Source organism: Berghia stephanieae, chromosome 2, assembly GCF_034508935.2.
Source record: "Berghia stephanieae isolate SIO BIC M18660-M18661 chromosome 2, UCSD_Bste_1.3, whole genome shotgun sequence".
In the NCBI taxonomy this organism is placed as follows: domain Eukaryota; kingdom Metazoa; phylum Mollusca; class Gastropoda; order Nudibranchia; family Aeolidiidae; genus Berghia; species Berghia stephanieae.
Window position 1 is genome coordinate 37,562,208 of NC_088361.1, and position 16,465 is coordinate 37,578,672.

At 34.6% G+C, this 16,465-nt stretch overlaps 2 protein-coding genes across 2 annotated transcripts; both read left to right on the forward strand.

Moving 5' to 3' along the window:
* Window positions 1-5,768: 5,768 nt before the first annotated feature.
* LOC144966780 (uncharacterized) lies at window positions 5,769-9,430 on the forward strand. Its single transcript, XM_078903560.1, has 3 exons — window positions 5,769-6,195; window positions 7,686-7,795; window positions 8,690-9,430. The coding sequence occupies exons 1-3, from the start codon at window positions 6,076-6,078 to the stop codon at window positions 8,826-8,828; spliced, it is 369 nt and encodes a 122-aa protein (XP_078759686.1). The 5' UTR covers window positions 5,769-6,075; the 3' UTR covers window positions 8,829-9,430.
* Window positions 9,431-10,370: 940 nt separating this feature from the next.
* LOC144963934 (zinc finger SWIM domain-containing protein 3-like) lies at window positions 10,371-10,964 on the forward strand. Its single transcript, XM_078897877.1, has one exon. The coding sequence runs from the start codon at window positions 10,371-10,373 to the stop codon at window positions 10,962-10,964; it is 594 nt and encodes a 197-aa protein (XP_078754003.1).
* Window positions 10,965-16,465: the final 5,501 nt, after the last annotated feature.

The window sequence follows — 16,465 nt, forward strand, 5'->3', positions numbered from 1 at the left end:
CAATCGCCTCACTGGGTTGAGTTCCTTACCTCCAATAGTGGGCAGAGAGACACTTAATGTGTATTCTATCCCCCTATATCTATTTCCAACATGCTTTCTGTCTGCTTTTTGTCCAGGCCCTGGCCGGTTACCCTAGCTGGGAGAGAAACAGTCAAATGTATAGTTAGAGTTTTGGGAGATGATATTTTTGTCGTGTAAACCATCTCTCTGCAATGCACTGTATTGTTTTCTTTACATAGTATATATGATTTGTAAATAGTTGAGTGTATTTCTCTTAGTTGGGACCTGTGCTTGTGTCTGGATGAGACTTTTATGTGATCTCAAACTAAGTACTTTGATAGTGTGCTTTTGGAATCTACATCTGTTTCCTATTTGAACAAATTCCCCTTTGTCTTGCAAATCTGCTAAATCACCAAATAAAACACATTCCTCAATAAATGATGATACAGCATTATACGAGGTACAGGATGCGTTTTGACATTAAGGCCAGAGGTGGCATAACCGCCACTGAATGCAGTATTTTATCATCGTATCAATGTAGTTTCTAACATGTCAGTTCTAGAATATGTGTATGAATATGATCTTTTGATGTAAAGCGTCAGTGAGCAATTTTGAATCGAACTAGGCCCTCAATAAAGTCATTATATTTTAATTATAAATTGCAACAACATCCAGTGTCACATTATAACTATTGCAATAAATATAAATTGTGTTTGATTGTTTGGTATTAATCTGTAATAATATAAAACGTGTTTATCTATAAAAAGGCAGGAACTAAAATCCTTTCAACGTACCTAGATCTATCGATATCTTTTTGAAAATAACTAATTAAGCATTGCTGACTCTCAATGTTAAGAGGCAACTTAAAGTCATCTGTAAGACATTATAGAAGAATACTACACATAAACAATCATTCTCTGATATGGGCTTTTTTTTATTTTACACAAAATTAAAACAAATAACAGCTTGTAATATTAAATAACGAGTCGGATTTGTAGTTAAAGGTTATAACTTTCGCTTTTAGCGGACGCTCAGTAACAATGAAAAAGGAATATAATACTTTACATGTAATGTTATATTGACGTCACCCAATATAAAGGTGATTTGTTTTTGTTTGTTTTAAGATGTTGCATTAATGTGAGGTTTTAAATAGAAACATAAATGGGATGGTAATCAAAAATCGTGTAAGAAGGATGAAACGGAATTGTTGGAAGGAACGGGGGTGGTGGACGATTATTTTGAAGAGTTATTTATGTTTCTCTTTTATGGAACACTAACTGATTCTCAAATATTCATAATGATAATATTAAGTGATAGTGATCAAACCGTTTTGCCTTTCAAAGGAATTAATGAGATATAAATCAAACACGATACTCTAGATTACTTTACAAGCTCGGGTGATAATAATGTAAGACAAAGTTGTACACAATATGAGATGAGCATAGTGTATTTTAGATGCATGACATGTGTGCGCGTTTGTGTGTTGGGGTGGGGAGAGGGGGGGGGGGGGTTGGAGGGGGATGGGAGGTTAGTGTTATATGATTTTGTAGAGCTGACTGCGTGATTGGGGTCTGTCTGTATAATTTGTCCAAATATCCATTATCCATGGTTTCACTCAAGGTTGTGCACTGGAAAAAAATACTGTAACAAAATTACATCGGAACAAAGACAATGTTACTTGAACCTATTCCTTGACCAATGATGTTTCTGTTTTATTTCCATAACTATTTGTTTGTTCACTGTCCAGAATTGAAACTTTAGAGGCTAAAAATAATGTTTTGTGAATCTGTGTGTGAATGTAAACTAATAAATAGCTCTCATAATCCCCGGCTTTCAACCAGTAAACTGCTGTACTCAGGACAGACACCTGACGAAATACAAGACTTGAAAATTTTTGCCAAGATGAGGGTCATTGAAATCGATTATCTATATTTGAAAGACTATTTCTGGCCATTTTTTAAAAGTAGGTCTACGTGTTTTTCCAGATAACAGCATTTATCTAATAAAATAGCCGGAATTAAATATAACACGAAAAACAATGCATTTTCGTGATATTCAATTAAAACATCTCTAAGTTGTTGAAGGAAAAGAAAAGAAAAAGTTTTTAAAGTGAATTTTAAGAAAAAAAATTTAAAGAATGATGAAGGAACTTCAAAATGATTTAATAAACTAAAATCATTGCTTCCGACTATGGTTTATTTAGAGATAATTTCAATGTGAGATGGATTATAAATTATTGAAAATATGCATTACGCCTTACGAGCTGGATGGGTGTGTTTTAATTATTTAGGTTTTAAAACATAAGAATAAAGCAATATCATGGTATAATAGTCTTGTGTCATGTATTGTGTAATACAGTCAAGCAATATTGAGCATGATCAGTGACTCGATTAGTGACACTTATCGCAAAACTCTACCCTTGGGTGTAGCCTTAGTCAAGACAATTAGAATGTAAAATTAGCTACCGCTACCCCACCCTGCACCAGACGGTCCTCTCTCTCTCTCTCCTCTCTCCTCTCTCTCTCTTCTCTCTCTCTCTCTCTCTCTCTCTCTCTCTCTCTCTCTCTCTCTCTCCCAGTGATATATATATATATATATATATATATATATATATATAAATATATATATATATATATATATATATATATATATATATGAGTGTTGGTGGGTACTTGTAGGTACGAAAGTGCTCGATAATGGTGGTTAGAGCTAATATATAATGTAAATTTTCACTCACATTTTTTGCCGAGACGACTCGTTTCTGTGTTTTTCACACTTCTTCAGTCGGCATAATCCACATTTTCCACTTTTAAGTGGATTATGCCGACTGAAGAAGTGTGAAAAACACAGAAACGAGCGTCTCGGCAAAAAATGTGAGTGAAAATTTACATTATATATATATATATATATATATATATATATATATATATATATATACATATATATATAATATATATATATATATATATATATATATATATATATATATATACCTTTGAAAAGTGACCGAAGCATTGTGTGATATGCATTGAGTATGAAACCTTTGTTTCTTGGCTTTGCATATTGATTTTGGTATCAAGCCAAGCAGAAATGAACAATCTGGTTGTCTATTTTATGTCTGTGCCGTATGTATGAATGGCTCATACAAGGTTTGGAACAGTTTGTCCAGTGTGGTTATCCTGAGCGGCGCATAATTGATTCCTTGGAAAAGTCTCGTCACTCACATTCTCTCGTCGTAATCAGGAGTAAAATGAGTCCCTGGCGGTTAATACAGTTTAGTGAGAATTACTCTTAAACGCGTTTGGCAAAAAAAATAACAAAGACTCTGAGTGACGTCAACTTCATTCTATCTATACTGTTCTCTAATTTACTCACAACAAACACATGTAACATTCCAGCAAACAAAACAAAGTGTAACCTAAAACGTTTATTCAAACATTTATAAAGTGCGACCTGATCATCCAAAGGTGTTCTAAAAACAATAACAAAGAATTTCCTTGTGCTGTTTCACTTTGTTGGAAGGGAAATTTGAATTCCGAGATAAAACGTTTGCGCCCGATTCCTGTACGGTTCGGCAACTAAAACGAGTGAGTTGCACTCATTGTGTTTATGATAAAATTGAGAGGACAGGTGTCATGTCTCGTCCTCCATGTTAAGTTTTGCTGTTGGCTAGGGGCCCCTTGTTAAGCGATTTGGTAACGTTTAGTGGATATGTGCACCATATAAAAGCTCAAAATGAAAGGAACAACATTCTTCACAACGCCAGAAATCCTCAAGAACAATTCAGTTTACAACAATAAGGCCTAAATAATTATATCCAATCGCCTCACTGGGTTGAGTTGCTTACCTCCAATAGTGGGCAGAGAGACACTTAATGTGTATTCTATCCCCCTATATCTATTTCCAACATGCTTTCTGCCTGCTTTTTGTCCAGGCCCTGGCTGGTTACCCTAGCTGGGAGAGAAACAGTCAAATGTATAGTTAGAGTTTTGGGAGATGATATTTTTGTCGTGTAAACCATCTCTCTGCAATGCACTGTATTGTTTTCTTTACATAGTATATATGATTTGTGAATAGTTGAGTGTATTTCTCTTAGTTGGGACCTGTGCTTGTGTCTGGATGAGACTTTTATGTGATCTCAAACTAAGTACTTTGATAGTGTGCTTTTGGAATCTACATCTGTTTCCTATTTGAACAAATTCCCCTTTGTCTTACCTTTTCTTGGGTGTTTTAATTGTAATTCTAGAACTTATTACTATCCCAGTTTCTTCTTTTTTACCGTAAAACGCTTACAAACAAAAACACAACAATCGTCTCAAGACGCTACTATGTTGGGATTAACCAGACGTCAAAACGCAATGTCAAGGTTTATAGATAGTATGCAGATGACGTCACTCAGGCCTTTGTTATTGTTTTTGCCATCCGCGTTTGTGAGTTGTTCTCACTAAACTGTATTAACCAGACTATAAAAGTTCATGGTTACACAGAGTTTGTGTGTTGGTCCGTTATACTTCCGGATGGCAATGTTGTGAACTCCTTGGCCAAGCGCATTCTATCTATATGAATAGAAATTTGAAGTAAAACTCTGTCCTTACTGACCGTTTTTCAGTGCGGCTATGCGGTCTAGGGTAAGACACGCGCTTTCGGATCGGAAGGTCCTGAGTTCGAGCCTCGCTCGGCGCATAGTTGAGTCCTTGGAAAACGATCTTTACTCACATTCTCTCACCGTACTCAGGTGTAAAATGAGTACCTGGTCGTAAAGAGCGTTGTCTCTGTCCCAAAAAAACGTAATATCGCCTAACAGGCGTCATGTCTCGTTCTATAATATATTACGTGTTGCTGTTGATCAGGGACGCATTGTAAAGCGCTTTAAGCACATTTAGTGGATAATATGCTCTAGTTTTTTTGTTTGTTTTTTTTTGTTTGTTTTTTGTTGTTTTTTGTTTTTTTTTGGGGGGGGGGGGGGTTTAAGATTTATTTTCAGAATTGGCATAACTACCGAACACATCAATTGAGGACATACTATGCATAATTTTGAGCAGCAGAAAAAGTTAACATAACAGCTTTAACTTAATATTTTTTCTGTGGAAATGGCCTAAAATGTTATTCTAACAAGGCCCATTACTAGAAAGGAGATGTTCCTGCTAGAGTCCCCTGATTCTCATTAACCCCCTACATGCCAACCACTTCATGGGTATCGAAATACTATTAATTAAATCAATATTCGTCCTGTTGTGTATTCGCTATAAATACAGTATTGGATTTATGTTATGCAATTAAACAAGTCCTTGGATAGATGATGCGATTGCGGTCAACACTAATTGAAAGATAGTATACAATTTCCTCCCCCAATATCCATGCTTGGATCGATTTCATCCGGAAATAAATTGTAGTTATTTGTAGTGTTTAGACTCCAACTATCTAATAACACTACCCTTAAATTTGAGAAACTATGGAGCAGACACTGGTGTAAGATAAACATCTGAACAAGTCTGTATGTTGCCTGACAAAGCAAGAAAGAAAAATACTAGAAAACAATCCCAAAAAAATGAGTCTTCCTCGACTAGGGATCGAACCTCAGACCTTCTGATTACCCGCCAGACAGAGGTTCCCGATATTTGGGACAATTTTAATTCCAATATTCTTCGCAAGGGTACCTGTATTGTATTTTTGTATTTTTCTTTCTTGCTTTGTCTGGCACCTTTCATACCGACTTCTTCTGATACTTAAATTAGAAGGTAATGCGTTCGAGTTAAATGGAACGGAGTGCTTATTCGTCCTTCAGGACGTATTCTTAAAAAGTGTCTAGCCGACCTTCAGTGCTTATGCTAATGAGGTAGGCGTGAAATACGTAAAGGGCAATTGACGGAAAGGCTGTTGTTTATATTTGTCACCGCATTTTTATATGTATTAAATTCAAGGTTATTGCCCTCCCATAAATCGCATTGTTGTTACAGTGACCTATATATGTCACTGCTCCCGTGGCCTTTTTTGTGCGCCCATATTACAAAATCTTCCCGGATAAACAGTATCATCCTTCCAGTCAAGCCATTGCTCAATCGTTAAAAAATCAAAATGGAACGTGAAAGCATTTTCGTTGGAGCAAGGTTTGATTCATATGAAGCTTTCAAAAAATCATTACGGCTTCATGAAAATGCGAAAAATGTGAAATTCATTATAAAGGATTGCAAAAAGGTAAGATTTTATTATCAAAGAATAGCCCCCCCCCCCCCCCCCCCCCTCCTCCCGCTGTTTTTTCTATTTAAAACAATTTTTTTTTTTCATTATTAAAAAAAATAATTTCGCTGCCCATTTGTTCTTAATGCCTTTTATTAATCCTTTATTTATTTAAATCTACATTTAGCATACACTACAGTTTTAAAAGAAATAAAAAATAATGCACATTTATAAAACGCATCACATCTATATCAATGCTTAGTTGTTTTGTTCTTCTTCACATGCCAAGCGTCCTTTCCTTCTTTGATTTTAAAGGGCAATATCTCATTTGTGACCTCTCGTCTCAAAACTGTATTAAGTCGGGTTGGTTAATATGTTGAAAATTGAATTTATAGCCAGAAATATCAGACTTGTGTTGAGTTTATATGAGTTATTGAGGAGAATGGCAACCATATTTTGGGGTGCTAATGCCAACAATTTATACTTTTGACCAGTTTCACATTAAATTCTACTTTTAAGCATCTGGTTCGTTCCGACATAATACCGTTTTGAGACGATGGGTCGCAGTTCAGATCTCCCCTAATGGTCTAAAATTTGTTTAATATGATATAATCTAATATTTATAATCTATTGATGAAAAAGGCATATTTATGATAGCATTGGTGACAAAATGAATAAATAATTAAATAAATAAATGAACGAATAAATTAATAGATGAATGAATAAATAAATAAATAACTATTCAATTCGAGCGGCAGTTTGCAAGTCGAGCGGCAGTTTGCAAGCAAGGTTTTTGAAGAAACCCTCACACTGTTGTCTTTCTGTATATTTGATTGCATGATGATATATGCATATCATTTCAACATCGATATATTGAAATAAGTATATAACATTCTCTTAAATCATCGCTTAAGGTAAAAAAAAATAATTCAGTTATAATCTATTCTACCTGATAACTGTTATAATCGAGTCGTCAGCCGCAGTGCAGCACCCACCGTAAAGTAAGCAAGGGCGAGTAGGCTTTCTCAATATCAAACAACGCGGCTTTTGTGAATCCAATAATAATAATTAATAAATAATAATAATAATAATAATAATAATAAATAATTAATAATATAAAAATAAAATAAAATAATAATAAAAATAATAATAATAATAATAAATAATAATAATAATAATAAAATAATAATAATAATAATATATATTTATTCATCTAAAAAAAAAAGGAAATTCGTTTACAATTCCTTACAACATAATAATATGATCTAGGCCTATCACTTTCCTCAATTTAAATGTACATTTTCACGCTAACGAAGTGTGTTCATTTATTTGTATTTGTAGCCTACTCATTCTCATTCGGATTAGTTGATCATGTCTATGTGTACTTCATTTTAATTTTCTGATCTGTGCTTACTGCACCGATAATTTTGTTGTCCTGTTGTAAGTAGGCATATATTCGGTGTTGAAATAATGTAGTCAATGATATTATTCCATAATATTTATCTTAGGTGATGTGCTCAGATTTCATCAACACAATAGTTTATGAACGGGTTATGTTCGAATGTAAGCAAGGAAAAATGAGAAAATCCGAATCTAAAGGTCTCAGACCTATTCAAAGGTAAGGTACAAATTTTCTATGTGATTTTGTAAACAAATAAATGATATAATACTACTTTTCTTCTTATTACAAACAAACGGGAATTTTGTCATTACCATAAAATCGAATTTTTAAATAGTTTACTCTCGCATCTGACAACAAGAGGAACGAATTGACCGAATGCTTAAGGCATTGCACTGTGATCCCGATTGTCCCGGCTTTGATTCCCGCTTCAGGCACTTTCGTTATTTTCCTTGGGCAAGATTATTAATCCCAATTTGCTCACTTGGACAACATTGGTGATTCCTGTTGACATCAGACATCCTCTTTGATGGATTATCTATATTCCTTCCTGGAATGCCCAGGCGACGGGATCTTATGGTGCCGTTGCGAAAAGGGCATCAGTAGTTCCCCCCCCCCCCCCCCCCCCCCGCGTTCAAATTTACATTATATTCTGGCTTTTTCTCATTGCTTTGTTAGTTGTTTTTCAATTTTAAAAATTCTTTCTTACATAGATAGAAAATAGGTAGTATTCCCCATTTATTCATTCACAAGGAGAAATGTGTCTTTTTAATCTATTGCAAGGGAAGACTTGTACAACCCAGGCATCAGCCGCAGTTCAGCGCCCAAAAGTGAGCTAGGGTCATGGCCAAACGGCGCGAACCGCTGAGCAAAGCTGCCCTATGTATTTGTTCGTTTGTTTCTTTTTTTTTTCTTTCTTTTGTAAAATTTTAGGAAGGGATGGGAGTGTGATTTTTCTTCCTCTTTTGTCTCCTTCATACACCAAACAAGTGTCGTACAAAACGGAGCCATCCGAGAATATCATATCATTACCATAGGCATAATTACTTTTCCATTATTACCCATTCAGTCAGTCAGCACTGTCCATGGCAATGATTTGTGTCATTTTTTCAGATCTTTCAAGCTTGGCTGCATGGCTAAAATACGATTATGTTGCCGTAGGAGTAGTGCCCGTGTTTGGTTCCTTGAAGTCATTGAAGCAAATCTGACTCATGATGCACACACGCCATCTGCATCCGTAAGTACAGTTTAAAGGCACAATTTAGTTTCTTTAAATATTTGAATTCATAGCAAGTATTCAAAATTTTACGTATGCCCTTTTGATGAATGCGTACTTGTTTTTCAAACAGCAATGTGCAATGTTCAGTAAAAGCCATGACGTTCCTTCTTGTATCTATAAGTAGCTAAATATTAACTCACTTTACTTAAAATTTCGCCAATAAAAAATGGACCAAACATCTTGTCACATTTTCTTTTACACCACCACAATAGAATTTTGGTTTCCTTGTCATTTATTGACATTTTCAAAATCTATCAACGTATATGCCCTTCTACTTCTTTGTAATTTCTACCCCAGCCTTGTGATGAAAAACCCTATTTGAGATCATTATTTTCTGGAGTAAAACAAAATCACGCGATCAACCCCTCGTTATATTTTCGTCTCTTTACGCAAAAAAAAAGCGAATAGTGTTGACAGAATGAAGTAACAAAACAGATGAACAGTCATATTGTAATCAAAATAGCGGGCGCTCTGAATAACGAATTTGATATTAATGTAAGTTTTATCGAACAACTTGGTCGTATTGGACATTCAGGCAGCGGGAATTCTACGGTGTAACAACTTTCAAGGTTTTAATCCACAACCCAGATACAACGGAGAGGCCATTTTGCACACATTATCCTTATTCTATCTGAGATGATTGTCACATTTAACTCCGAAAACGGACTTGCACGTGATAGATCGCAAGTTTATTTTGTATCTTGATATGCAATTTTTTATACCCTTTAATTTTCTGGGGAAAAACGATTTAACTGTAGCGTAATAGCAAAGCTATTTTGAGGCGTCCGTATTATCCTTTCTATTAAAAACAAAATAAACAAGCAAACAAAACAAAAACAAAATATAATAATAAATAATAAACGTAGGAATTCTAGAATTTTTTGCCACAGCACAAAACGATAATTCTTTATGTCAAATCGATAAATTCGAGAATCAATCAGTGGTAAAAATGATATAGGTGATGTTGAATACATAAATAATAATGATGATGTTATTGATGATGAGAATGATATGATGATGATGATGATGATGATGATGATGATATAATAATAATAATAATTATTATAATGATAAGAAGAAGAAATAATAATGATATGATGATGACGATGATGATGATGATATGATAATGATAATGATAATGATAATAATAATAATAATAATATAATAATAATAATAATAATAATAATAATAATAATAATGATTGTTTTTTTTTCCAGGTTCTAACAACATTTCCTGAAATGAGGCGAGTCCAGGAAACTGACTTAGTGACGACTCTTCTCCAATTTAAATCGTTATCATCGAGGAATTGATATCAGCCATTGAAGAAGAGCAAGGTATTAGACCGACGCCAAAAGATATTCAAAACTTGCGGCAAAAATATCGGCTGTCTGATAGTGAAGAAAAGCAGGCAGCCGAAAAAATTTTGGCAGACATTGTCATGAAGGGGGAAGGGTAGATACTCATTTTGTCGACACTACTGATTCTTCTTCTGATGATATCCATTTCAGAGACATTATGTGTCTGACCTATCAGACTTCTACAATGTTAGAATTGCTATCTCATTTTGGTGATGTACTTATTATGGATGTTACTCACAACACTAATAATATTTGCTTGCCTCTTCTCACTGTTATGTGTATTGATGCAGACGGCAAAGGCCATCCCGTCCTGCATTCTTTCTTGCATTCTGAGGAACGGGACATTATGGTCAAACCTCTGAAGTTTTTGAAGGAATCATATGATTTCTCAAAGACGGCATGTATCTTTGTTGATAAAGATTTTTCCGAAATCGGGGCACTCTCGTCTGTTTTTCCCGATGTCAAACCCATTCTGTGCTCGTTCCATGTTTCTAACGCCATAAAAAAGGCAATGAAAAAGAAGAATATGTCTTCTTCTCAGACTTCTACTATTCATTCTATTTTCATGGCCATGAAAGAAGAAGTAACAGAGGAGGGCTACTTGTCTTATTTACGAAAGTTTCAGTCCGTATTGCCTTCTCATGTTTTTGACTATTTCAATACTCATTGGTTCAGTAAGCCTCACTTGTGGGCTGCCCACCGGTTGGTGGAACACTGTCAAACTCCATGTCACCACTACCAACCACTGTGAGGCATACCATGCCACAATTAAAAGAGTAGTGAAAGGTGCTCAAAAACTGTCCAATGTCCTCCAAGATCTCTTATTCATTGATAGAGATATTGACTTTCTGTTTTCTTTCAAAAGCCTCCGGTTGATGAATACGAGGGCAGTTGATTGTGGCGATCCTGTCGTTAACGCTATAAGAGATGATGTAACTCCCTTTGCTGCGTCTATCATATTGAATCAATATTCTCTAATGAGCAAGTTGAGCTATGACATCAGATCTCACCCCTCTCTCTGACAATACTTTTCGGTTGTCCAGACAATCAAAGTCCTACATTGCATCTCCATCTGAGTGCTCTTGTGAATTTTTCAAGAATTTAGACTTACCTTGTCGGCATATTTTTTTTGTTCGTTCTCATCTGTCATTACCTATGTATGTTCGTCTTCCTGAAGGACATAGATTCAAACCAAGTATACGCCATTCTCTTCCATCAAACGCTACGTCTCAAATTACTATTCACCAAGTTCCTTTGCCCAAAGCTCCCAGAATAAGGACAAGAGAGGCGAAATTTAACAAGGCAAATTCTTTCTTCAATAAAATGTCTAACTATCTGAGTCTTTTGGGGAATGCAGAATTCGATGAGAAAATGAATTTTCTTTCTTCCTTATTTGATAGTTGGACTTCATCATCCAGTGACCTGTATCACCACTCTGTTGATGGTGATGCTATTTCCAGCGAAGATATTCCTGGTCCTTCTCACTCCAGAATTGACTGCAGTAATTTTGTTGAGCATGCTGTTATAGCTAGTCCTGTTGTTGAGGCTAGTTCTCTTATTGTTGGGGAATGTTCTTCTGTTGTTAAGGATATTCCTCTTGTTGTTAAAGCTAGTGCCCCTATTGTTGAGGATAGTCATCTTTCTATAGCCCATCCCCCTTTTGTTGAGACTAGTCCTCTTGATGTCAAGGCTGATCTCCCAGTTGTTGAAACTATTCCCCCTGTTGTAGCAAGTTCTGTTGTTGATGCTATTTCTCCTATGGCTGAGGCTAGCCTTCCTGTCGTTGTACCTCCACCTCCTATTGTTGAGTCGACATCCATAAATATTACATCTCCTCTTGCGGGCCATTCTAGCTCCTCTCCTGTCTTTTTTTCAAATTTGGTTTCTTTTAGTGATGTTAGACTAAAACCGGTGCGTGTAAGAGGTAGGCCTAAAAATAAGCCAAATTTCACACGGAGAAAGCGAAAGGCAACTGGATTGATTCCCTTTTCTACATTATTGGGGGAAAGGAAAAAGCAGTTCATGTTAAGGAGAGCTGTTGATGAAGTCAATAACCTGAGGGAGTGCTTTATAGTACTTGCGATCTGAAGGATGCATTGCGGTTAGGAGCTGTACTATTGAGTGAAGATATTGAATGTTTGGAGGACTTGTTCACTATTACGGGATGGAGTGAGTTGATGCGCAGAGTTGATATTAGAAAGGACCAAGGAATAGTTTGTTTTAAGTGCAAGCATTATGATGATGGTGAGAGAATGATGACAAAATGTGAAGGTTGTTTGGAATACTATCATTATGAATGTGCCCGTTATGAAGAGAGTTATAGAATATCGAATTGGTTTTGCGAGGACTGCTTTTAGTTTGTAGGTGTCCACTTCCCTTTGTATTCGCATGATGGTCTTCTTTCATTTTTAATCTTCAATTGTAATTTCTAGTCTCTCTCCTCAAGTTTTTACTGTGCGTTCCATTCTAGTTTTAGGTTCTTGGTTTAATATTTTTTTATCACTACATTGTAGAAACCATCCTTTCTGCTGGTCCCTCTGTTTACTCAATGTCCACGCAGTTCCCGTTTCATAATATTTTGGCTTTTCATCAGATCAATCTAATCATTTCCATAGCCGCCCAAACCTCCCCCCCCCCCCCCCCTGACTGACAATTTAAATATTTCTAATATTCGTGTAAATTACTTCTTATATATTGTGCATAGAGACAATGTGGCTTGTGTTGTGTGTGTGTGTGTGTGTGTGTGTGTGTGTGCGTGTGTGTTTGTTTGTGTGTGAATGCGTGCGTATAGTAGTTGTGTGTATGTGTATGAATGTCTGTGTTTGGATATTGCACACAATCGTCAAGATTATATCAATTAACTTATCAAATTTAATTGTTTTCAACTTTCGTCATCACTATGTCTAAGTGTCTATCTTAAGTTTTCAATTTAAATTCTATTCGCAAAATTACCTAAATGTGCAATAGTATTCACAAGCTTTTTTGACATTTCCAATGATTCACCATCATCTGTGGATTATTCCGAAATGCTTTAACCGATTTATCAAGTTTGTTGCTCAAGAGTGCAAGTGGTCTTCTTGCTTTTTTATTTAAAGTTAATATTTTCAATCACATAATTGGTACTCTGTACGGTATTTTTTTAGAGACATCTTCATTCGAATATTTGTATTTTTTGTTTTTCTTGAAATGATGAAACATTCATTTTCAAGCATATGTTTATTATACAGAAAATTTCTAATGCTCATTAAACTCAAAATGCTAATCTGTTTTATTTAGATTGTTAAATTAATGCAGCTACAAATGATATTCGATAATGTGAATAATGATTGCTGTCAAAATTTGTGAAACGAACATGGTTAAAGAAAAAAAAAATGTACAATGTAAATTAAGTTTGGAAGTATGTGAAACAAAAACTAATGAGGGATATTTAATTTATAGAACTATAATGACGAAATTATCATTGATGTTAACTAAAACGCAGATATAATGAATATCTTCGATAGCTTTTCTTGCTGAAGATAATCTATATCGAATATGCATTTTCAATCAATCGTCATATAATATATATATATATATATATATATATATAATATATATATATATATAATATATATATATTCAGTGTTATGAAATAACTATTACAATAAGAACATGTGTCTAGATGGCTGCCATCTAATGTGTACTTATTTGCAGGTCTGATAATCTAAATATGTTATGGTCTCATTCTTATTATGGAAATACTCTCGAAGGCAAAATGTTTTCCATTGCAACAATGTTAAATCAAGGCCATAATTCCGTTCAGTTATTAGACCTGCAATTATGGGCACGTATCCCCCGTCTTACCGTTTGAAATGATTGCTACAGTTGTCTACCCTTTTCAAAAGCATTGAACAAATCTATGACATTATACATTATATCATATGATTTAAAATAAATGGCAAATGTGACTGCAATGTATAAAAGGCTTGACCTTATGTGATGGTCGATAGCATACTATAGGGAATATTTTGAAAGTATAAATATAAAAAAAAATAACTCCCTGCCTTCCCCCCCCCCCAACCCCCCCCCCCCCCCCCCCCAAAAAATAAAAAAAAAATTAAAACCCCAAAAACTCAAGCTCATGTGGCATTCAATATCTGATGATATAAGGGATTTCTCTTCAAAGTGACTAATGATAAAATATATGATTTTCAAAATGGCGGCGCTGAATAGCGACGCACAGTTACACCTATGTGATGAATTCTTTGGTATTTATTTGTTTCATGACAACCTTTCACTCATTTACATATTAAACGTTGTATGATTGTTCGTATTAATGAATGGTATGTACTTCAAACTTTAACGTTTAGAGTCCTGCTTCAAATCCTCGGAAAAATCGTTCGTATCAATGTTTTTGTCTCGAGGAAATCGAAATGGCGGCGGTTATGTTTACTTCCGACACAAAATTGCCCCGCTATTTTCATCTTATTTCGCGATTTGTTGATTGAAGACCTATTATTCGCTTAATTATATAAAGCGTTGTACGATGGTTTAGCCTACAAAGAGGCATCAAAAATAATAAACCACCCTCTTGATGAAGTAGAAAGAATTCATGGAAAAGCAATAGAAAGGAAAGCATTCTCAATTACCAACAATAAAAAACATATTTTATACGATGAATTTAGTCTTTTACCATCTGGGAGAAGGTTTTGTCAGATTAAATGTAGAACTAAAAAGTATAAGGGCCGAAAGTATAAATCAACGTTCGTTCCATCAGCAATTGTTGAATATTTCATATGGTACAGAAAAACCAAGGATTGATGCGTTGACTGATTGACTGATTAATTTATTTAATGTTAGATTAAGTGACCAATTGATAATGATTATAATATTTGGTGTTGAGTTGCCAAAAATGTAACGAATTGAAAATGAAATGAATATGTTTATGTTGTGTATATCGCACGCGTGAAAGAAAGAAAGGAAGAGAGAGAGTAGAGTAGAGAGAGAGTAGAGAGAGAAGAGAGAGAGAGTAGAGAGATAGAGTTGTATGTATAGTAATATGTAATTTAATAAGTTATATAGTTATAATAATATAGTAGTTAATAATGTATATGATAGATAAGTATAGTATATATGTTAAATTAGTAGAGACAGTAGTAGATAGAAGTGATAGTGTAAGTTAGTATATAGTAGTGTAGTAGTAGTATAAGTGATAATTATAGTATAATATAGTTAGTATATAGAGTAGATAGTAAGATAGTAGTAGTAGTGTGTAGTATAGTAAGAAGTAGTAGTAGAGTAGTAGTAGAGTAGAGTAGTAGTAGTAGTTAGTAGAGTAGAAGAGTAGTAGTAGTATAGTAGTAGTATAGATAGTATAGTAGTAGTTAGTAATAGTAGTAAGTATGTAGTTAGTAGTAGTAGTAGTTATATATATATAGTAGTAGTAGTATAGTTAGTAGTAGTAGTATAGTGTAGTTAGTATGTATGTGTAGTAGTAGTAGTATAGTAGTAGTAGTGAGTAGTATAGTAGTAGTAGTAGTAGTAGTTATTTAGTAGTAGTAGTAGTAGTAGTAGTAGTATAGTTGTAGTAGTAGTAGTAGTAGTAGTATCTCCCATTTAGACTATTCAACGATTTATTTCACATATTCTTTTTATCAGCATTGTTAGTCCAGAGGCTTAAGATTTAAGATCAATAAACTTTTTTATTTTTTACTGGGGGGGGGGGGGGGGGGGTGGGAGGGTGGCATAGCTCATTATGTAGAACACTCACTTCACAACCAAAGTGACCTGTATCCATTCTTTTTGAAGTTGAGATTCTTTTCACCCTATTGGGTTGATGGATTTGTTAGATATAACGGAAAGTAGTTGCTGGAGATTAGCGTTCTGTTCAAAGGATAGCAAGCAATTTGCTGCTGTCCGTTTGGCGGTATCAAAAGCAGGAAAAGCCTCGGCCTCGTGAACCCTACACTCTGAAATATATCTTGTTTTATAAAAGGATATTGACCGCTTTCTATAGTGTGATAGCCACACATAGTTGAAAACTAACATCGCTACATACTCATTGTCAGCATAATATCCACACGTTTTCAATCCTGAAATAAACGATTGATCTTCACACTGTGTAATAAAACTGTTATTATTACTATTACGCACTATCACTATCACCTTTTTATTATTTCAATTATAAAAAGATAGTGATAATGATGATGATGATGACAATGATTATGAATATTGCAAAATAAAGATGATATCAGCTATTTATATATGAAATAG